Here is a 23,779-nt window from a genome sequence, read left to right on the forward strand (position 1 = left end):
CGCGGAGACCTCGAGAGAGACGCGGACGCGGGGCCAGGAGAGTGGACACGTTTTATTGGTGCGAGCTCGCCCTGAGGGTCGGGACGGTACATCTCGTCGTACTCATCACATGTCGCACTCGTCACATGTCGCACTCGTCACATGTCGCACCCGTCACGTGTGGCACTCATCACGTGTGGCACTCCTCATCACATGTCGCACCACACAGGCCGGGGACAGGTAACAGGTGAGCGAGGAGGAGGAGGAGGGGAGTCTGACTGGACAGGTAGCACACAGGTGAGGAGCAATTGGGGAGTGACTGCCAACACGTGGCTCCACTCGCGCCTCGATCGGGAAAATAGAAAAACAAAGTCCGGAGCGAGACCACGGGAAAATAAATAAATAACGCCCGCTGTGACTTTGTTTGTGAACGCGTGAAGAAGCGGACAGCCACGGCATAAAACCGCACTTGACACAGCCGTCTGGTGTTAGGAATCAAACCACGTGCGCCGTTCATTGACAAATTAAAACAATCGTGTCCCCCCACCCTACCTACACGCCCCCTACCCCGCCCCCCCTATTATCTACACCCCTACCCCTCCACCCCCACAATGGCATTCACAAGACCCGGGTTCGGTGGGCTCCGGGTCCCGTATCGATCCGCACCGGGATTTTGCTCAGCCCTCCGCCGGCCCCACTCGCAACGGCAGTGGCCGTCGTGGGAGGCGGCGCTGCGCGAGGCAAATAAACAAAAACCCGGACTGGAGGGACGCGGCCGCCGTTTGTGGAGGCGGTGGATTGCGAGGCGGCGCGCGTGAGCGATGATTAACGCTTACAGAGGCTGAACAGCGACAAGTGACACTCACGCAACGGTGACGATGCTGCCCGCACGTTCTGCCGCTGCTGCGTTCCCACGGACACTTCCACCCGAGCCGGGCCGTTCCGAGACGAACCCGGTTCGAGCGAGCTGTACCCGAGCCGTGTTGGCACGCTTTACCTGGGCAGTGCAACCCCGACGCGAGAGGTGCATGCCGCTCGACCATAACCCCACGTGGAACTTGGGCTGGCTGTCGTGAGCCCAAGCAGGCGTGAGGGTTGTTCTGTTTCTTGACTATCGCAACCCTCCGGAGAGAAAGGAAGGGGGCGGGGGGATGGGGAAGGGGGCATGGAAAATCAGAGGCCACCGTTCTAAGAGCAGTCTGGCACGGCTCGAGTTTGACTTCAATTCTCCGTGGGAACGCAGCGCGAGCCTCCTCGCCCATCGTCTCTCTCTCTCTCGCTCATTGCTCTTCGTCGATTCTCGCAGGTGAAGAGTAAGCAGGGCTCTTCACGAGCGAGCTTGTCAGGTGACGCGCGACGGAGTGGATGAGGGTACAAGGGTGGGTGCAGGGCTGCGAGTGTGATAACTTCTCTCAACCGTGGGGGGGGGGGGGGCGCGTGGGGGGGGGGGGGCGCGTGGGAGAGAGGGGGGCGCGTGGGAGAGGGGGGAGTGAAGGGGCAGTGCATGGATGTAATCGCCAAGCCCGGAGTGATGAAACACCCACGCTGACTGTAGAACCCCTGTTATATAACTTATATATTACATGAATATTTTTGCTAAACCCCACATTAATAACGACAGTGATAAAATAAAAAAAAACACTTTGACGAGGATCCCTGGCTCGAGGCCGCAGCGAGTTGAGGTCCGGAAGTCCTGGAGCCCGGGATCCAGGAGCCCGGGATCCAGGAGCCCGGGATCCAGGAGCCCGGGATCCAGGAGCCCGGGATCCAGGAGCCCGGGATCCAGGAGCCCGGGATCCAGGAGCCCGGGATCCAGGAGCCCGGGATCCAGGAGCCCGGGATCCAGGAGCCCGGGATCCAGGAGCCCGGGATCCAGGAGCCCGGGATCCAGGAGCGCGGATCCCGGGCGGCGCTGCTGGGCCCTGAACAGGGACCGCGCGCTCAGAGGGGGCGCCGCGACCCCGCGAGCTGACAACCACGGGTGGGAAGGGATCCCCCGGGTGGGGGTAGGCCAGGGGTGGGGAACGTCCGGCCCGCGGGCCGTATGAGGCCCGCGAAATCATTTGGTGTGGCCCTGCCAAGGCAACCGCAGGCGGGACTCGAAATTCAATAAATCTAGGAGCAAACCTGGAAAATCAGTTGCGAGTAGCAACATCATCAATACCAGCTAACATCACACGCCTCACCAAAGAGAAGCAGTTCCAGCCATCACATTAGGGGTGAGTTATTAAATGTTTGACCAAATATAACAGGCTAATTTTTAAGTTGATAATTTTATATGGACCGCGAATGATGTTATAAATATCCAAATAGCCCTTGGCAGAAAAAGGTCCCCTTCCCCCTGGGGTAGGCGTCTTGGTACTGTTGGCTGGGTGGCTCGTGGGTTAGTGGTAGCGTTAAGGCTGTAGTCTGGTGAGCGAGTGGACCACCCCTGTGACCCGCCCCCATCGCCGATCCAGATGTGGGTCGCGGTCTGGGCCTCACGCAGTCACCTGGAGTCGCCCACAAGAGCCCTGCCGTGCAGTGCACTGGCTGGTGGTGCAGGCGCACGTGTATCTACACTCATAGAGCCCCACCCCCGAGTAGCCTCGCAGACTGCTGGGGCAAGCGCTGTTAGCGAGCACCTATTAAGGCCGCATCGGCGGACGAGTCGGTGGCGCGGCCAGGACCACGCCCGGCCGCCTTTGTCTCCCGAGTGCTGACGTTCACACACACATACACATGGCACCTGGTGCTACTAATTTAAGGCTGAGTCGATTTAGGAGATATGGTAGGTGTCACGCGCGTCAACTGTGATGTGCCCGGCTGGGGATTGAACTTAGGCCACCGGGATCGTAGGCGCAGCGCGGGACCCAAATTGACCATCGCTTATTCGCACGTGCGCGCGCACGCATACACGTGCACAACGAAAACAAATGTCCCCCGTAAAGCCTTAACAGACTGTTGGGGCAAGTGCTGTTAGCGAGCACCTATAAAAGCCGGCACGGCACACAAGTGGGGTGGTGTGCCTAGCACCACGTCCGGCCGCCTTTGTCTCTCCAGCGTCGATGTTTTAAACGTCGCACCAGGTTAATGTTGAGTCGACCTAGGGAATGCCCAGGACCGGGTTCAGATATTCGCCACTGGTATTGGTTGTGAGCGGGAATCATTCTCCGGTCGCCGGATTCATAGCACTAACCACTGCGCCGCCGCTCCCAACCACACGCACGTACACGCGCACGTACACACACGGATGTACACACGCGCACGTACACACGCACACACACGGATGTACACACGTGCACGCGCACGTACACACGCACGTGTTACCCGCATCGACACTGCTGAGCTCGCGTTTTTTTTCTGCTCTCGTAAGGAGCTCCGGAAAATGCGTAAAACGTGACCCAGTGACTTCCACCCCCTCCCCCCCCTACAGCGCCCCCCATATCCGACGCCCCTCGCTTGACTCCCTTGCATTTGATCAGAGTTACGTGTATGTGCGTGCGTGTGAGTGTGTGTGCGTGTGTGTGCGTGTATGTGCGTGTGTGTGCGTGTGTGTGTGCGTGTGAGTGTGTGCGCGTGTGTGTGCGCGTGTGTGTGCGTGTGTGTGTGTGTGCGTGTGTGCGATTGTGTGTAGGTGTGTCTGTGTGTTCGCATGTGTAGAGCGTGCGTTTGTTGGTTGATGGGTGCCGGTTTGAGTACAGTATTTATATTATTGCCAATGCGTAGGCGTGCATGTCAGTGTTCACTGTGTGCACTTGTGTAGGTGTGTGTGTGTACGTACCAGTGTGTATATTATGGACTTGCTAATGACTGGTACCAGCGGTCTCAAGATAAGCCTTTGCGGACGAGGTTCGTGAAGGACACTAATGGCCAATCGCCCTCCCACAACAACGGCAGAGTGACGCTCACAACAACGAGCGGAGCGCCGGACGGATAAAACGCAGCGAGTTGACACAGTGGGGAGCGTAGGTTGTCCATCTCCCAGTAATCTCAATCAGTCAACCCATGGCACCTGGGTCTGTCCCGTGGTGATGTCACCGTCACTAAATGACGAATGTCGGAGCGGTGGCGCAGTGGTTAGCGCACCGAACTACGAACCCGGCGACCGAGCTCTATTCCTGCTCACGGCCAACACCAGTGACGATAATCTGAACCAGTTTCGAGCCTCCCCTAGGTTGACTCAGCCTCAAACGAGTACCTGGTGCGATGTCTAAACATCAGCACTGTGGAGACAAAGGCGGCCCCTCATGCGAGGTGCTGGCCACCTACTCCCTAGTGTGCAGTGCCGGTCGTCATAGGTGCTGCTAAGCTAACAGCGCTTGACACGACAATCTGTTAAAGGCTATACGGGGGATGTTTGCCTTTATATTGTGTGCGCACGCGTGCGTGCGTGCGTGAGTGAGTGCGCGCGTGTGTGTGCGTACAGGGGTGCGTGTGCATGCAGGCGTGCGCGCGTGTGCGCGCGTGAGTGCGTAAGAAGGCAGCCAGGGCGCCAATGTCGGGGGAAAATGGGAATATTAAATACGAGCGCAATGACTAATCCCGTCTGAATCGTGCGGCTGCGGCGGGGGCTGGGCTGGGGGGAAACCCCAACGAGGCGAATTTGAATATCGACGCGGTCGAGGCCCCTCCGGCTTCAGCTCCTCGCTCGAGACCGCGACCGCGCTGCTCGCGGACGCCGCCAGCCACGCCGAGGTTCTCGCGATTGCGCCGAAGAGGAGCTCTTCGACGCGTCCGACGTTTCGCTCCACGCGCTGGGTGGGGGAGCTCGTCCGGAACTGCACTGGAGTTACCACCAAGCACGTGGTAGAGCGAAACGTCGGACATCATGCCGAACAACGCACGGCAGTACAAACCCGAAAACCGATCGCAGAGCTTCAGACTCGTTACAAGTTGTCGCCCCCCCCCCCTCGCGGCACCTCGGCACTCCACAGCAGCGAGCGCGGACAGAACCGACCTCACGGCACTGGGAGTCGAACCATTTCACTCTGACGTCCACGGCTGCATTCCATCATTATCAGTCGCTGGGTTGGGGAGGGGGTGGGGGTGGCCGAGGCACCGGCGGTAGCTGCACGGAAGTGGGGAGGGGGGGGGGCGCGATGGGGAGGAGGGGGCCCGGAATTTGAGCGCAGCAGCACCGGGACCACCCCTGTGCAGGAGCCCCCCCACACTGTGCGTCTCAGGAGTGTGACGAGCACGGCTGGCGACGTGCGGTGCGAAAGAAGTTTAACGTGCGTACAAACGAGGAGTGTGCAGGTGAAGAGCGCAGGTGAGGCGCACCATGCACAGGTGCAGCACAGAGTGACTATGGACCCGTCTCGTAGCCCCTGCTGCCCCGTCTAGTCGACGGGTGAGACGGACACCTTGGGGGGTCGCCCCCGGTGCCTTCTCGTTCCGTTCCCGACAGTTTCAACCGTTCGGAACAGCTCCGTTCATATCCCGAGCGACCTCCGCAGAGACCCCCTCTCCGCGGGGGATGCGCACTTAGTCCCTGAGTGGTGGAGACTGCACGCGGAGCGGAGGAACTCCTCTGCTCGCGTTCCGCAGACAATCCGTGCCCGGTCCTGCTTTTTAATTCTTTATTCTCGTGATATCGCTGCCTCTCTCGCCACCGACCGAATCCCAATCGTCGGAGCGGCCGCGTGTTCCCCCATATGAGAGCCCTATTCATCAGGCCTTCCCTCCGCTCTACAACTATCATCAACATCATCTCCATCGTCTTTATCAATAGCAGTGCAGATGTGTAACTCAAAACTCCTGGCGCCAGGAACAAGTCAGCCGCAAGTGAGAGAGCCACGAGCCTCAGCCAGAAGTTGACTCCAGCTCAGTCCGCCCCGCAAGTGACGCCGCGCTTCGTGCGCGCAGCACGTGCACAGGTTGGTGACCACGGCGCTTCGCGGGGGCGTAGCGGGGGGCCGCGTGGACCCCCTCCCCCCCCCTACATCCCTGTCATGATGGCAGCATTGCCATGCCTTCGGCAGGAGCCCACCCTGACGCCTGTTGCTGGTGATGCTCATGATCCAGCTGCTGCTGCTGCTCGTTATGGTGGGGGTGATGATGCTGATAGTGCTGATGATGTTGATGCTGCTGCTGATGGTGGTGGTGATGGTGGTGGTGATGGTGGTGTCCGTTCCGGTTCACGCTGCTCGCCGCGCTCAGCGTGCTCGCGGTGCGCGTGATGGCCGAGCCGCTCCCGCGCCGCGCGCAGTTCTCCTTGCGCCGCAGGATCCTGCGGAACGTGAGCCGGAACTCGCGCAGGCGGTACGCGTAGATGAACGGGTTCACGGCCGAGTTGAAGTGCGAGAGCACGATGGCGCTGTACATGAGCCACAGCGGCGGCTTGCTGACCCGCGACAGCAGCCCGAGGGTGTTGAGCGCGTGCAGGGGCAGCCACGAGATGGCGAACAGCCCCACGATGATGGAGAGCGACTTAGCCGCGTGAACCTCCTTCTGCCAGTAGCTCCGCGACGAGTCCGAGCCGCCGCTCTTCTGCTCGATGCGCCGCAGTTGCCGCCGCGCCACCATGAAGATGTTGGCGTAGATGCACAGCATAACGACGAGCGGCGCCAGCACGCAGCCGAAGAAGTTGAAGTAGACCATGTAGCCCATGTCCACCACGTTCTCGAAGAGGCAGCCCACCACGTTGCAGCGGCACAGCAGCGCGTGCGGCGCGCACGCCGCCTCCGACGCCGCGTCGCAGCGGAAGTCCGCGCAGCTCGCATCGCCGGAGACACCGCCGCTGCCGTTGCTGCTGCTGCCGCTGCTGCTGCCGTTACTGCTGCTGCTGATGTTGCTGACGACGACGCTGCATTTCTTCTTGAGCTCGCTCAGGTTGTTCCAGCCCAGCAGCGGGAAGAGTCCGATGACGATGGACAGCACCCAGCACAGCGCGATGACGCCATTGGCGCGCTTCTCCGTCACCATGCTGTTGTACCTGCGGGGCGGTAACGCAACGGGCACGGGGTCAGAGGGGGTGCGGGACGCGGGGGTGGTGGGTTGCCCCCCCCTCCCATACCACGGGGGGGTCAAGAGGACCCCCCCCCCATCCTCCTCCATAGTTAGGGCTCGCGTTGTCAGCAGGAGCCGACTGCGCAAGCCGCAGTGTCGCTGAGGCTTCCTGGAGAAGCACGCGCGGTGTGTGATGGGATGTGTGTGTGGGTGAAGGCAGCGGTCCCCAGCAGCAGCACGAGGTGAGAGCCGTGAGTCCGCGCGTGCCCCCCCCCCCCCCATTGTTTAAGTATTCACCACTTCCGTCCGCGCCTCTTTCCCGCACTGCGCACTCGTCTCAGTCACAGTGTTGGTGAGTCCACAAGCTGCTAACCCCTAATAGCCACAATGAGTAACACACAAACACAAGCTCTAACCCCTAGTAGCCACAATGAGTTAAAAACAAACGTCGCTGAAGAGCTTCTTTGAAAAGGGGGAAAGACCCAATGATGAACCCCCTCCCCCCCCCCGGTCCGTGAAAAAAATTGTCTTCTACGAAACCGCTGGGGGTCAAGGGACGCGGTTCACAGCGGCGGCGATGCTGCCCCCCTTTCACAAACCCGCACTCACTGGTGTGGTGAAGTATGGTCAAACGACCCCCCCCCCCCGCAATGAGTGTATGATATGTAACGTGTGTGGGGGGGAGGGGGGGTGCTTCATCCAGCAGTGGATTGAGAAATATGGCGGTGTCATTAGTGCAGTGGGGCTCCTGCACGCACTTGACAGGTGACACGCGGCGTTGCTGCGGGTCGCAGAGGGAGGGAGGAATGAGAGGGGTGACGGGGGATTGACGGGGGGGGGGGGCGAGGTGGGAGGGAGGGAGTCGAGGGCTGCCCGTCACGGGTGCTTCAGGCCGACACCCATGGGTTGATATCGAGGCGAAGCGTGGCCCTCGGGCGCCTCTATCAGCAGGGCCGGGGACTCTCCGCTTAGTGGGGGGGGGCAGAGGAATGTGGATCACCCCTGGCGGGGAGCGCGCGTCAGCTCACACCCCTTGGGGGGGGGACCCGTCACGGCACGGGGGGGCCCTATCACGGCATGGGAGTGACAGAAGAAGAAGTGGCTGAGCGCAGCGCTGCAATGAGAGACACTGGAGGGCAGTGGTGGTGGTGGTTGTGGTTGTTGCCGAGTCTCAATGAATTCCCCTCCAGTGCCCGAATTAGCGCGTCCGTCGTGCCGGACGATGCGAGGCCGCGGGGGGGGGGCCGCGGGGGCCGCGGGGCCATCAAGTCGCGGGTCGCTGCGCCGCGGGTCTCCGTCTCTCGCTGTGAGTCAAGTCCAGAGGGAGGTTCTCAATTGGCTGTTTTGAGCCAGCGCGCCAATGTTACGTTACTATGACGGGGATAGGTTAATCCAAAAAATGTATGAACGTGAGGTGCCATGAATTTACCCTGAAGCACAATCGCAGTTGGCGGTGGAGACGAATCGCCGAGAGGTCATTCTTCAAGGTCACCTTGCCTTGTCAAGGTCACCTTGCCATCTCAAGGTCACCTTGCCTTGTCAAGGTCACTTTGCCTTGTCAAGGTCACCTTGCTTCCTCTACGCTGATGGGTGCAAGGTGCAGCCCTGGCATTGTCCCCGTGTGCCACTGTTAGCGGAAGGGCCCCCGACTAGAGGGAGCTCTCGAGAGCCTCTCTAGGAGGGGTATTTGGCCTACTCTTTCACGTGGAAGAGGTGAGAATACCCACAATTTAACCCACCACGCGCAGCCTGTTTGCCAGCGTCTCTCATTCTCCCAACATGTTACACACAAAGACAAAGACCTCCCCCCCCCCCATTTAGCCTGCTGGGGAAAGAACTGTTAGTGAGCACCTATAAAGGCCGGCACGGCACACGAGGGGGTGGGTGGCCAGCACCACGGCCCGCCACATGTGTCCCTCTGGTGGCGATGTTTACACACAGCACCAGGTACTCGTTTGAGGCTGAGTCGACCTAGGGGAGGCCCAGGACCAGTTCAGATACTTGTCACTGGTGATAGCGGGTTCGCAGCGCAGCGCGCTAACCATTGCACCACACGTGTTACGCGCACACACGTGCACACACACGCGCACACACACACACACGTTCACACACACATGCACACACATGCACATACGTGCACACACACGCACACGCACACATGCACATACGTGCACATACGTGCACATACGTGCACACACGCACACACGCAAACACACACACGTGCACACACGCAACACACCCACGCGCACACACCCCCACACACACGCACACACGTGCACACACGCACACACACGCGCGCGCACACACATGCACACACGTGCACACACACACGCACACACACACGCACACACACGCATACACGTGCATCGGAAGCGATCGTGGTGGCAGCTTTGCCCCAACTCTACCAACTCGCACTGAGCAGCGTGGTGTGAAGTTTGGTCACAAAACCACCCCCTTGCCCGCGTCGACACAATCACAAACACTCCACCATGGGATGTGCGGCCTCTGGTGCTGATCTTGCGGAGCGGAATACGTTGGTCCGGAACTCGTGACTTTGGCGGAACAACTTCATGTTGATTCAACCGCAAAGTTGCACGGAACAACTCCCCTCCCACACGCACATCGGGAACAAACCCCGCGTGTTGCTCAACGCATCCGCGCGTCCGGAACGTGTCTCCTCCTCGGAACGGCGACAACAGATCGGCGTTTTCAATTCGATTCCAATCGTCGCGAGTCGAGCGTGTTCGGAACAGACGCCCTTGTCCGGAGCGGAACATTCTGGCGCTCGTAGCAGCTTCTCGTCGCTGTTCGGAACAGTCTCGCGCGGCCGCGTCATTGCGCAAGAGGCGGCGACACCAGCGACGCAGGCGTCTGCGTTCGTGCAAAGAGAGCGGCTCGTGGAGGAAGCACAATTACAGCGCCTCGGCTAATAATGAACGGGGTCTGGGGGTTGGGGGAGGCTGTCTGGGGAGCGGACCTCAGATGGGACCGGCTCAGATCTCAGGGAACAAGACGCAAGCGACAGGGGACATCGGACTTAGGGGGTTAAATCCTCCTGACCCTCCTAAATCCCTCGACTCACGCTGCCTCTCTCCTCCCCCTCGTCCGGCAGCCCCCTCTGGGGGAGGGTGGCGGGCAGAGTTAATGATTAAGGCAATCATTAGCCGTGAGTGCATTAGGCCACTGTGCATATATTTGAGATGATTCTACTGGGCTCAGCGCGACGTATTTTATTAATATTTGAATCCCACTATTTGCTCACAGTAGGTTATACGCGCCGTGCGTATTTAACCAAGGGCTGTTTATTTAGATATATTTTGTCTGGTTTCGATAGATGCCCGTCTTTAGATTATTAATATATTCATTGATTTATCCAGGAGGGCCATACGGAGTCGTATGGCTAGTTTTAAGGACGGTCCAGCGGCTACATTGAATTTTTACTTAAGCTGTTATCAGCCAATTAATGATGAACGTGATTGTTGTTGTTATTATTGTTCACGTGGGGAGGAACCCGGAGCACGCGTAGAACACCCACGCCTTGTGCGAGGAGGCATCACCACTCCGTCCTCGTACGGATAGAAACAGATGGCGATTGCTCCACCTCCTTCTTCAGAGCAAGCCAGAGTGCGGCACCTCCTCGACGCCGACGGGAAGAGGGAGTTTCACGACATCGCTGCGGTGATCCACCAACCCTCGCGGCTGCCTCCACAGCGCTGGGACACAGCGGCCAAGCGCGGCGCAGCCACCAGCGCCCGGGCTGAGATCGACTCCTGCACCCCTTGCCAAGTGTCGCTTGGCGCTGCCAGTCGCATCGCGGATTTTGGAATTCGTGGCGCAGTGACACTGGACGCAGGTGCGAATCTGTGTGCGGAGCCGCGACACACATAGATAGGGAAGAGCGACTAGAATGTTACATATCGTCGAAATGCAATGGCATCTCAAGATTATTTTCAACAAATTGGTAATAAAATGAAGGTAGACAGGACATCGAAAGCACGCGAGAGACGCGAGAGAGAAGAGAGAGAGAGGACGGCCCGTGGCCAGAACGCCGTGCTCCTGTCTGGTCCCGGGAAAGGCCGTGAAGCCTACCGCCACTTTGGACCGGCACCCGGCGTCCCGCACTCGCACACAGAGCCGTGGACGTGCGCTCCAAGGGCCGTACGTTTGAGAGGGCTCGAGGTCACAGAGGCTACAGGAACTGAGCGGGGGGGGGGATGTGTGAGTGTGCGGGCGGCGGGGGCTAGCGGGCCCCTGTTGCTGCTGCTGCTGCTGCAGCAGTCTCCTGCTGCACCGCCCACAATAAAGACGATCCGGTTAAAAAAAGAGAGAGAGGAGAGAGAGAGAGGAGAAAGAGGGCACCATCGCGGCACAGCGCGGGACTAGGCGACAGGGATCCATCACCACCACCAACAACCACGACAACAACCACAACAACAACGAGCCCCAGGGCAACAACCGTGGCAGCATCAGCGAGTCTCAGGGCATCCTGGGACACTCGGTATGTTCGCGATTCTAGAAGGAATCGGACATATGTCCCAAGGCTGGACCCACCCCTGTGATGGAGTCTTGAGAATAACTCAGCGAGTCTGCCGTGGGTGCCCAGAGGGCGTTGTGTTCACGATTGTTGTCTTGCAAAGGGCTGTGGGCAGGAGTGTGGATCTCACGGATTGCCGTCAAATCGTCAAAGTCCTTTACTTATAACCGTACAACCGGGTGAGAATCCACATAGTCCACACTCCTCCCTCAAAGGAGACCTGGGACGGACAGATCTAATTAATAAGTGACAGAAATTGTCAATCCACCCATGGGCAAAGGCCTCTTCCACGCCGTGTCGGTCACGTGGGTTGTTTGACCATACTTCACCACGCGGCGGCCGGGACTCGAACCGAGGTAACCCAGGCGCAGAGTGGAGTTCGCTAGCCGCTCCACGACTGTGGTCCCCCCTGCTCCCCCTCCGCCTCCATCGAATAAGTAAATAAATAAGCAAGCCAGTTGACACTCACAGTTAAATATTGCAAAACAGCCGAGCAGGACTTTGGCTTCTCTATGAGTTGAGCAGTTCGAGGAATTTTGTTGGCAGCCAAACTCATCCATCCACTTCGCCTCGTTTTCATTTGCCCTCTATTCCTATACAACTCGTGCATAGAGCATTGTGGGGATATGGGGTACAATCCAATAGGAGTGCTGTGTATAGGCGGGCCTTGTAGGCTAATGGCAGTGCCTTACGCCAATAATCTGAACTCCAAGCCAGGCTAGCTCGCAGCGTTCCGGAATATATCGAGTGAGCAATCATCCCGTGCGTGGAGTTGTCATCACCGCAGGCTCCGAGATGCTGGGCTAGGGAGGCGCACCCCGCGTGCCATCGGGAGACGATTTGACCTTTGACACCGCGGCTCCGTGATCCTGCCGCGGATCGCTCTCGAGCGATGAAGACGAGCAGGGTCGCAGCCGAGCCGAGAACGACCAAGCACAGACTCTCTCTCTTTCTCGCAGAATCTCGGCGACTCCCCCGACCTCTCCCTCGCGATTCCTCCAGGTGTCCTCAGCTGGCCATCGCCAACCCTCATCTCTAGACCGCTTCATTCATCTCGTGTCCATCGAACCAAATCAGTCAGATCAATAACGAACATTTGGTGAAGAGCGCAGCCCCGCAACTCCAAACCACACACCGCGCGGTGGGCAGTGGCGGTTACATCAGCAGCTGTGCACGGCTCCTCCAGCAGACGGGGCTGGAGCAGATTAACCCCGAGGCCCGAACGCTCACCCTGAAACCGACCCGAACCCCGTGGTACAGACATCGAGTGCAGGGGCGGTGCAACTGCACCGGAGGCCACATGCCAACCACGCTACGCTACGGCCCTATCCGCGAAGCGTGATCTCCTGAAAACGAACTCCGAAACCGAACCCCTAACCCTTGACCCCTCTCCATCCATGGTCCGAGCGTCGGTCCGTGATTAAAAAGGCAACGCCACTGCTTGGTCCAGGCTCTAGGACGTCACGAGGAACGAAGGGAAATGTTCCCGATATTTACTCACTCAGTGGGATTTTCTCCGCTTACATGGAAAGGTCATTCATCCGCTCAATCATCCACTCACTCATTCACTCGCTCACGCATTCACCCACTCACTCACTGACTCACTGACTCACTCAGCATATGCACATGCACACTGCAGACACAAAGGTGGCGGCGTGGATGCGGCTCACACAGCCGCGCGGGTGCATGAGATCGACGGGCCGCAGGATCAGCAACTGCCGTCGGCCGCGACGCGAGGAGAGTCGAACTCAGGTGGTCTCTTGTCGCCGGCTCGGCTCGATCCGGAGATCGGCTCCGCCGCTTCACACGGAGCCTCCGACCACCCCCGCCCCCCCCCCCCCCCAATATTCGCGACGATGCCACGCGACGTAGGAGACGCCGGGTCGCGACCTGATCGCGACCTGTTCGCGACCTGTTGTCGCGCGCGTGTGAAGGACAATGAACGGGTGCGAGACGAGCGCACAAAGGAGCGAGCGAGCCTCTGAGATAGCGCGGCCTCGCGATATCGGCGCTGATAGCCAAAGCCGCGCGCGGAGATAAGGACACCCATGGCCCCCTACACCCCCCTCTCTCTATGCTGAATGCGCTGCCTGAGATCCAACGCTGCTGCTGCTGCTGCAGAGGAGGAGGAGGAGGGGGAGGGGTAGGGGGAGGGGTAGTAGGGGGATCATGTAGGAAGTAGGTAGAGGCGCTGCGCTGCAGTCGCTCTCTCTCGCCACTGCTGCTGACGGGAGCTCCCCACTCGCGCGATTCACGCTGGAGAGACGTCTTGGAAGAGGTGGCAGCGCACACACGTGGGTAGTGGTGGTGGTGGTGGTTGTAGTGGTGGTGGTGGTAGTGGTGGTGGTATTGGTGGTGGTGGTGGTATTGGTGGTGAGTGGTTGTAGTGATGGTGGTAGTAGTTGTGGTTGTAGTGATGGTGGTAGTAGTGGTGGTGGTGGTGGTAGTGATGGTAGTGGTGGTGAGTGGTTGTAGTGATGGTGGTAGTAGTTGTGGTTGTAGTGATGGTGGTAGTAGTGGTGGTGGTGGTGGTAGTGATGGTAGTGGTGGTGAGTGGTTGTAGTGATGGTGGTAGTAGTTGTGGTTGTAGTGATGGTGGTAGTAGTGGTGGTGGTGGTGGTAGTGATGGTAGTGGTGGTGAGTGGTTGTAGTGATGGTGGTAGTGGTTGTGGTTGTAGTGATGGTGGTAGTAGTGGTGGTGGTGGTGGTAGTGATGGTAGTGGTGGTGAGTGGTTGTAGTGATGGTGGTAGTAGTTGTGGTTGTAGTGATGGTGGTAGTAGTGGTGGTGGTGGTGGTGGTAGTGATGGTAGTAGTGGTGGTGGTGGTTGTAGTGGTGGTGGTGGTAGTGGTGGTGGTAGTGGTGGTAGTGGTGGTGGTAGTGATGGTAGAGGTGGTGAGTGGTTGTAGTGATGGTGGTAGTAGTTGTGGTTGTAGTGATGGTGGTAGTAGTGGTGGTGGTGGTGGTAGTGATGGTAGTGGTGGTGAGTGGTTGTAGTGATGGTGGTAGTAGTTGTGGTTGTAGTGATGGTGGTAGTAGTGGTGGTGGTGGTGGTAGTGATGGTAGTAGTGGTGGTGGTGGTTGTAGTGGTGGTGGTGGTAGTGGTGGTGGTAGTGGTGGTAGTGGTGGTGGTAGTGATGGTAGAGGTGGTGAGTGGTTGTAGTGATGGTGGTAGTGATGGTAGTGGTGGTGATGGTGGTAGTAGTGGTGGTGGTGGTAGTGATGGTAGAGGTGGTGAGTGGTTGTAGTGATGGTGGTAGTAGTTGTGGTTGTAGTGATGGTGGTAGTAGTGATGGTGGTGGTGGTAGTGATGGTAGTGGTGGTGGTGGTGGTAGTGATGGTGGTGGTGGTAGTGATGGTAGTGGTGGTGGTGGTGGTGGTGGTGGTAGTGGTGGTAGTGGTGGTGGTAGTGATGGTAGAGGTGGTGAGTGGTTGTAGTGATGGTGGTAGTGATGGTAGTGGTGGTGATGGTGGTAGTAGTGGTGGTGGTGGTGGTAGTGATGGTAGAGGTGGTGAGTGGTTGTAGTGATGGTGGTAGTAGTTGTGGTTGTAGTGATGGTGGTAGTAGTGGTAGTGGTGGTGGTAGTGATGGTAGTGGTGGTGGTGGTGGTAGTGATGGTAGTGGTGGTGGTGGTGGTAGTGATGGTAGTGGTGGTGGTGGTAGTGATGGTAGTAGTGGTGGTGGTGGTGGTGGTAGTGATGGTAGTGATGGTAGTGGTGGTGAGTGGTTGTAGTGATGGTGGTAGTAGTTGTGGTTGTAGTGATGGTGGTAGTAGTTGTGGTTGTAGTGATGGTGGTAGTAGTGGTGGTGGTGGTGGTGGTAGTGATGGTAGTGGTGGTGGTCACCCATCTAGGCGCTATCCATGCTCAGCCTCTGCTGAGCTTCCGAGATGGGGGACAGGCCCGGGCGCGTTCCGGGCTCGTTGATCGGAGGCGACTTTTGATTGATTCACAATGAGGATGTGTCGACACGAACCCCACAGCACCCACTCGCTCTGCTCTCTAATCAGACGTGGACACTGGATGATGGTGGTGGTTGTGGTGATAATGATGGGGGTGATGATGATGGGGGTGGTTGTGGTGATGATGATGATGATAATGATGTTGATGCCCACATGGCAAACGAGAAAGTCTCCGGGCGGTGTGCCGGAGCCTGTGGTCACCACCCACATTCGAGCCGCGGAGTCAATGACGCCGCCTCGCAGTGCGAGTCACCAAGACGGGCGTCTGCAGAGACACGCCGCTCCTCCTGCAGCCATCATCTCGGCACGGCTCATCAAGCACCTCAATGTAACATTGCAGCTGTTGCTCTCCATCAACGTCAGCCATCCAAAAAAATGAGAAAGATTCTCTGCTGGTAGTGGGGTCGAGGTGGGGGGGGTTGAGGGGCGGGGTGGTCGTTAGCGATCGCCCATCAAGTCGTCAGTGCTCACGGAGTCGTGCGGCACTCGCTTCGGCGAGCCGCCATGAGGATGATGATGATGGCGGTGGTGATGAAGAGATCCGTCGCTGCTGCTGATGATGATGATGATGCTTTTGTTGTTGTTGTTGCTGCTGATACTGTTGATCATGACGACGATGATGATTACGCCACTGGTGATTATGACGTTGCTGCTGATGATGATGATCCTGTCACCGGATCCCATTTTGTCGGTAGCCCCCCTGCACTGCCCCCCCCCCCACTCTACCCCCGCGGTGGAAACCCGAGACCACCACGAGTCGTATTCACACAACGAGTCACTCGCAGCCGTGGTAGCAGAGCGCTTCAAGTCAACGGCCTCGCCTCCTCCTCCCTCTGCCGTCTCTCAGCGCCCGGGGTCACGTAAGCGGGACTCAAACCTTGACCCCGCGCTTCGCGGCTCGGGCACAAGGGGAAGGGATCCATGACTCGATTCTCCACCCAGTCAGAGCTCAGGTGTGACACCAGAGTTGTGGCCTGGTTGGCACGCGCCCTGGTGCCAGGGTTGGGAGTCAGCTGTGCTGGAGAGCCACCCACACCCTGGGTGAGACGCCCCCCACTCTCTCCCCCTCTTCACCCCATGCCCCCCCCCCCTTCGCTGCCCCTCCCCCACTGCCCCACTCCAGGCCGGGTGGCGCTGGTGGCTGTCCACGTGGTTGCTGTGACCCAGCAGCGGTGGTTGGTGGATCACCGCACCGGAGTTGTGAACCTCGCTTCCCTTGCGCGTCGCGGGGAGCCGTCGCCTGGCTCTGTCAGGAGAAGGCGGCACCGCCAGTGGACTCATCGCCATCTGTTTCCATCCGTACGGGGATGGAGCATTGTTGCCTCCTCGCGCAAAGGCGTGGGAGGTTTCTCGGGTTCCCTCTCCACTTGCATAAATAAAGAGCTCGCCGTGAATTGGCTGAGGACCGTCCTGGAAATGACTCCTGCGACTCAGTGTGGCTCTCATGGGCAAATAAGTCAACCATCTCCTTCCATCAATAATAGATGTTTGTTTGGGTTAGTTCGCGTAAATATAAAGGTGTCGTTACACTCGCTACCACCCGACACGGTCAACTAGTAAGGTTTGTCACGTAAACAGAACGTGCCAATTCGTTACTAGTACAGCACTACCGGTCGTGTTGGAGAGGAAATCCACAACATCCTCCTGCCGTGTCCCTCTCGTCCTCCTCGCTCCCAATCCCCTCTCTGTGTGTGCCTCCTCCTGCCTGTGCCAGTCCCCGCGCTCGGTCCTTCTCCCTCCTTGCACCCCTCCACTGGAATCAACTTCCCCGGTACATTGAGTATCACTGCTACCCATAGACTCAACACTGCTACCCATAGACTCAAAACTGCTACCCATAGACTTAACACTGCCCATAGACTCAACACTGCCCAAAGACTCAATACTGCCCATAGACTCAACACTACCCATAAACTCAACATTACCCATAGACTCAACACTGCTACCAATAGACTGAACACTGCTACCCATAGACTCAACACTGCTACCCATAGACTTAACACTGCCCATAGACTCAACACTACCCATAGACTCAACACTGCTACCCATAGACTCAACACTGCCCAAAGACTCAATACTGCCCATAGACTCAACACTACCAAAAATCAACATTACCCATAGACTCAACACTGCTACCCATAGACTCAACACTGCTACCCATAGACTGAACACTGCTACCCATAGACTCAACACTGCTACCCATAGACTTAACACTGCCCATAGACTCACACTACCCATAGACTCAACACTGCTACCCATAGATTCAACACTGCCCAAAGACTCAATACTGCCCATAGACTCAACACTACCAATAAACTCAACATTACCCATAGACTCAACACTGCTACCCATAGACTCAACACGGCCCACAGACTCAACGCTACCAGTAGACTCAACACTGCTAGCCAACGACTCAGCACTGCTAGCCACAAACTCAACATTGCCCACAAACTCAACACTGCCCACAGACTCAACGCTACCAGTAGACTCAACACTGCTACCCATAGACTCAACACTGCTACCCATAGACTCAACACTGCTACCCATACTCTTTGGTTCTTTGGGTAAAGTCACGTAGAAAGAAAATAAATTAAATAATAGAGTACGACGTTTCGATTGCAACACACGCAACCGTCATCAGGTAGAACTAAATTTGAGAGAGAGACAAAACAGACACGGAGACACACAGACTGACACACAAGCAGAGAGAGACAACACAGACACACAGAGAGAGACACAACATAGACACACAGAGACGCAATGCCTCTGCGTCCAGGCCTTCAATAAAGAGAGAGGGGGGGGGGGCAGAGAGAGAGAGAGGTGGGTCTGCTGGGGCAGCTGCTGGAGCAGAGAAATTAGCATGTCAATGAATCCACCCCGACGCGACCGAGGGAAAGAAGATCGAATGGCCCTATGATAGCCTGGTAAATTTAAGAGAAAGAAATAGTTTGAGAAAACAAAATTTAGCAAATCTTTTGGAAATGTAATACAATGCAACACAGAGAGTCGGCGAACAGACAGTTAACGCATAGCCTGGTTAATTACGATCTCCAAAGATTGCTAAAATTAGAAGTTAAGTGTGAAATTTGACAAACAGATACACACAGAGAGATGTGTGGAGATCCACCCCGAAGCGGCCGGAGGAAAGAAAGAGTGAATGGCCCTATGAGAGCCTGGTAAATTTTAGAAAGAGAAATAGACTCAACACTGCTACCCATAGACTCAACACTGCTACCCATAGACTCAACACTGCTACCCATAGACTCAACAGTGCTACCCATAGACTCAACACTGCTACCCATAGACTCAACACTGCTACCCATAGACTCAACACTGCTACCCATAGACTCAACACTGCCCATAGACTCAGCAGTGCTACCCATAGACTCAACACTGCTACCCATAGACTCAACACTGCCCATAGACTCAACACTGCTACCCATAGACTCAACACTGCTACCCATACACTCAGCACTGCTACCCATAGACTCAACACTGCCCATAGACTCAACACTGCTACCCATAGACTCAACACTGCTACCCATAGACTCAACACTGCCCATAGACTCAGCATTGCCCATAAACTCAGCACTGCTATCCATAGACTCAACACTGCCTACAAACTCAACACTGCCCATAGACTCAGCTCTACTACCCATAGACTCAGCTCTACCCATAGACTCAACACTACCCATAGACTCAACACCACACTGTCGACTCAACACTGCTACCCATAGACTCAACACTGCCCTTAGACACAACACTGCCCATAGACTCAACACTGCCCATAGACTCAGCACTGCTACCCATAGACTCAACACTGCCCATAGACTCAGCTCTGCTACCCATAGACTCAACACTGCATATAGACTCAGCTCTGCTACCCATAGACTCAACACTGCCCCTGTACATTGAGCAGTCCCCCTCCTTCACCTCCATCCCTTCCTCTCTCGAAACCTCACGTCTTCTCCATCGCCCATTCCCTTCCTCTTCCCTCCCCTCGCCCCTCCACTCCTTCCCGTCCCTCCCCTGTCGCCCTGCCGTGTTCCCTGAGCGCATTCCTCTATCGATGTCACCCGGTCCTCAACCCTTGCGCGCCATTCTACTCTGCCGCCGTGATGTAAACTGTGACATCAAGCGCCCGGCGAATGCATGCGCTCGATGTATAACACGAACGAGATGATAACAATTACGACGATGACGACGCCGACGCCGATGGCTGTGACGTCACACCGGCGTGCGCGAGCCTCACCTGAGCGGGATGCGCACGGCCAGGTAGCGGTCGAGCGCGATGGCGAGCATGCTGAAGATGGAGCTCTGCGTGAGCACCAGCACGAAGCAGGCGATGAAGAGGCAGAGGTAGAAGTCGGTGGTGAAGCCCACGCTGAGCGTGATGGCGAACGGGATGCCCAGCACGCCGACGGCGATGTCGGCGATGGCGAGCGACACGAGGAAGTAGTTGGTGACGTTGCGCAAGTTGGTGTTGAGCCACACAGCCCAGCACACGAGCACGTTGCCGAGCACGGCGAGCAGAGCGATGAACACCTCCAGGCAGATGTAGGCAGCGTTCAGGGCCGTGTCGCCCTCCTGCTGCTCCTGCTGCTCCTGCTGCTGGTGGGCGCCCGTGGCGTTACAGAGAGGCATCCTGCCGGGCCGGCTCGCATGACCAACGCTTCCCGCGACTCACAGAGTCCCCCCACCCCCCACCGCTCTCCTCGACGGGACTCGCCCAGACACCTCTCCCCGTCTTCCACGCTCACAGACGTCTCCCGCCTTTCCCTCGCAGCTCTCTCTCGCTCCCTCGGCTCCCCGACCGCCTCCCCTCCTCTCCCGCCTCTCCCGGCGGCGTCGCGCGCGGGGTCGGTGGTGACGGCGCAGGGGCGATGCGAGCGCTGCCTTCACAGCGCTGGCGGCTGCGTGGACGAGCCGGAGGGGCGATCACATCGCGCGCAGCTGCCCGCTCCGCCTCGCCCCCTCCTCGCCGCCTCCCTCGCCACGCTCCTCACCAGCGCGCCCCTCACCAGCGCGCCCCTCACCAGCGCGCCCCTCACCAGCGCGCCCCTCACCAGCGCGCCGCTCACCAGCGCGCCCCTCACCAGCGCGCCCCTCACCAGCGCGCCGCTCACCAGCGCGCTTCACCGCCGAGGCTTCGACTCCGGCTGCGTCTGCGGGCGAGTCAGGAACCGATCACTTAGCGGGCGGCCGGGCCATGCCGCGCGGCGCCCCCTGCGGCCCCCGCCCACCAGGATAATCATCATCACCAACATCATCATCATCACATGCAGCAGCAGCAACACGAGTAACACACACACAGCCCCCCCCACTCCATCCTGCCCCTTCCAGCCAGTCACTCACCGCGACCACAGAAGCAACAGCAGCAGGGGCAGAGGCATCGCCAGCGGCGACGACGGCGATGGTGGTGGCGGTCGTGGTGGCTGATGGTGACAGTGATGTTGGAGGTGGTGGCGGTGGTGGTGATGGCGGTGGTGGTGGTTCTTGTCGTGACCGCGGCGATGTCGCAGCTCGATGCAAAATCCGCGGTGGCGCGCGCCTCGCTCGCTACCTCCGCCCTCCACGGAGTCGATTTCCTTACGGAACTTTCAATTCTCTCCCAATAACAGTCGCGCTCTCCCCCTCGCACTCTCTCCCCTGCACACTCTCCCCTGCACTCTCTCCCCTGCACTCTCCCCTGCACACTCTCCCCTCGCACTCTCTCCCCTGCACACTCTCCCCTGCACTCTCTCTGCCTCTGCTCGCCCAGCAGCGGCTGTGGGTTTCACGCGAATCTGCTCAACGCGTCCAATTATCTGCGCGACAGCGGCGGCGGCTGTTGTGCCAGACCGATGTCGTGGCTGTCCTCATACCACAGCCGCTGCTGTGGCTGCGGTGGCTGCCGTTGCGATTGCCCGCTGGTGGTGTTGTTGTTGCGGTGGTGACAGTGATTGTAGTCTGCTGTTGTTGCGGTGGTGACAGTGATTGTAGTCTGCTGTTGTTGCGCCGCGTGCTCACGAGCGGCTGCTGTGACAGCAACAGCTTGAAGCAACAGTCGCCACTGATGCGAGATCTGCGCCCGCCCGAGAGACGGACAGCCAGGACTGTCTGCACGACAGAGAGAGAGAGTCACGGAGTCAGACACGGAGTCACGGAGAGAGACACGGAGGCAGACACTCGAGTCACGGAGTCACGGAGAGAGACACGGAGCCAGACACGGAGTCAGGGAGAGAGTCACGGAGTCACGGAGTCACGGAGAGAGACACGGAGCCAGACACGGAGTCACGGAGAGAGACACGGAGGCAGACACTCGAGTCACGGAGTCACGGAGAGAGACACGGAGCCAGACACGGAGTCAGGGAGAGAGTCACGGAGTCACGGAGTCACGGAGAGAGACACGGAGCCAGACACGGAGTCACGGAGAGAGTCACAGAGGAGTCACTGGGAGCCAGCGCGACTCGCGGGAGAGCTGAGAGTGGAGTCCAAATTCTCATCACGCGCCTCGAGCCTCCCCCCCCCCCCCCGCTTCCCCCCCCCCCCCCCCCTCTGACCTCATCCCCTTCCCGCTCCGCCTTTGTCTCTGGCCCCCGGACCCCGCTCGCCCCCCGCCCCCTCCCATGGGGGCCACTCGGTCCGGATCCCCGTGCTGCGTGGAGGGGTTTAGGGGAGGGAACCGGAGGAGGGGGCGGATGCAGGAGGGAGAGGGGGGGGGGTGAGGAAGGGGGAGGAGGGGGGGCGAGTAAGGAGGAGGAGGAGCGAGGAGGAGGGGGGGGGCGAGGAAGGAGGAGGGGGGGCGAGGAGGAGGAGCGAGGAGGAGGGGGGGGCGAGGAGGAGGGGGCAAGGAGGAGGAGGGGGGGGCGAGGAGGGGGAGGGGGGGCGAGGAGGAGGGGGGGGCGAGGAGGAAGGGGGGGGCGAGGAGGGGGGGCGAGGAGGAGGAGGGGGGGCGAGGAGGAGGGGGGGGCGAGGAGGAGGGGGGGCGAGGAGGGGGGCGAGGAGGAGGAGGGGGGGCGAGGAGGAGGAGGGGGGGCGAGGAGGAGGGGGGGGCGAGGAGGGGGGGACGAGGAGGAGTGGGGGGGCGAGGAGGGGGGGGCGAGGAGGAGGGGGGGGCTTTCTGTGCTGCGCGTCAGTCGCCGCTTTTCTCCGTACAGCGGATGCGACCTCCGATCGCCACAGATATTCAGATATGTTGCCCAAAGTGCAAGAATATGAATGGGCTGTAATTCAATTATCATAATTAAACTGACTCTTCGTCAATAAACCGCTATATGAAGCCGCCCCCTCATAATTATGACGTTTATTTGGCCATACTTCACCACGATGGTCAGGGTGCGAATTGGTGGGCAAGTCGAGGAGAAGGGGCTCAGGGGTCGCTCGCCACCCGATGTTAGCCGCGGTCGTGAAGGAATCGAGCAACTCAAGTAGGCGCGCTAACCGCTGCGCCACCGCTCCTCCTCCCCTATACAATAATACGGTACAATACAATACAACACAATACACCGTCCATTACAATGCAATGTCCAGCGTCTGGAAGAGACCTTTACTGGAATGAGTGAAACGCGTCCCTGGGTGTGAGCTCGTAACGAGGAGGACGAGGAGGAATCACAATCAAAGGGGAAGGGATGATGGTGATGATGGTGATGATGGTGATGATGGTGATGATGATGATGGTGATGATGGTGATGGTGATGATGGTGATGATGATAGCAACAGCAGTAAAGGCGCAGCCCTGCAAGTGCATCCCCACGCCCCTGCTAGTGAAAGGGGCCTCTACTGCAGAGGGAGATCAAGACCATATGACTATAGTATTATTATAGTATTATTATAGTATTATTATAGTATTATTATTAGTCTAGAGAGCCCTACTCCAGGGGGTGCTTTGGGTTACTGTGCCGCGCTTGTCACTTTACCGCACCGCGCGCGAAGTCTGCCCATCGACTGCCCACAGCTGGGTGGGCAGTGGCCGGGAGCGGGGAGTGATGTAACGAACAACAATGACAACAATCATTCAATGACAACAGCAATCATAATACACCAATTATAATGACATCGCACATTCGCCCTCCAACACTTCTGCCCAGTGTGGAGTAGTCGGCCCGCATGGTAGAGAGCGAGCGACTCTCTCCACCCGTCACTACCTGCAGGCGACACTCGGCACTCCCAGCAATTGCAGGGCTGCGCCTTTATCATTACAAATGAGCAAGAGTGGCGTGAACACGGATTACGTTGCGCGAGTGGTACGCACGTGGACAGTACGCACGTGGATAGCACGCACGTGGACAGTACGCACGTGGATAATACGAACGTGGACAGTACGCACGTAGATAGCACGCACGTGGACAGTACGCACGTGGACAGCACGCACGTGGTCAGTACGCACGTGGATA

At 58.3% G+C, this 23,779-nt stretch overlaps 1 protein-coding gene across 1 annotated transcript; it reads right to left on the minus strand.

Moving 5' to 3' along the window:
- Positions 1 to 3,430: 3,430 nt before the first annotated feature.
- LOC133348291 (adenosine receptor A2b-like) lies at positions 3,431 to 21,047 on the minus strand. The gene is made up of 3 exons (XM_061561029.1): positions 20,760 to 21,047; positions 19,657 to 20,569; positions 3,431 to 6,895 (listed from the first exon to the last, which is right to left on the minus strand). The coding sequence occupies exons 2-3, from the start codon at positions 20,046 to 20,048 to the stop codon at positions 5,911 to 5,913; spliced, it is 1,377 nt and encodes a 458-aa protein (XP_061417013.1). The 5' UTR covers positions 20,049 to 20,569; positions 20,760 to 21,047; the 3' UTR covers positions 3,431 to 5,910.
- Positions 21,048 to 23,779: the final 2,732 nt, after the last annotated feature.

The sequence above is a fragment of the Lethenteron reissneri genome, chromosome 27 (assembly GCF_015708825.2).
Source record: "Lethenteron reissneri isolate LAM-NWPU_2019-01 chromosome 27, ASM1570882v1, whole genome shotgun sequence".
NCBI classification, from domain to species: Eukaryota; Metazoa; Chordata; class Hyperoartia; order Petromyzontiformes; family Petromyzontidae; genus Lethenteron; species Lethenteron reissneri.

Bases quoted from the DNA above. Each gene is read 5' to 3' on its own strand.
- LOC133348291 (XM_061561029.1), bottom strand. From the start codon at position 20,048: ATGCCTCTCTGTAACGCCACGGGCGCCCACCAGCAGCAGGAGCAGCAG. The intron at 6,896-19,656 runs GTGAGGCTCGCG...ACCGCCCCGCAG, and splicing joins GCCGTGCGCATCCCGCTCAG to GTACAACAGCATGGTGACGG.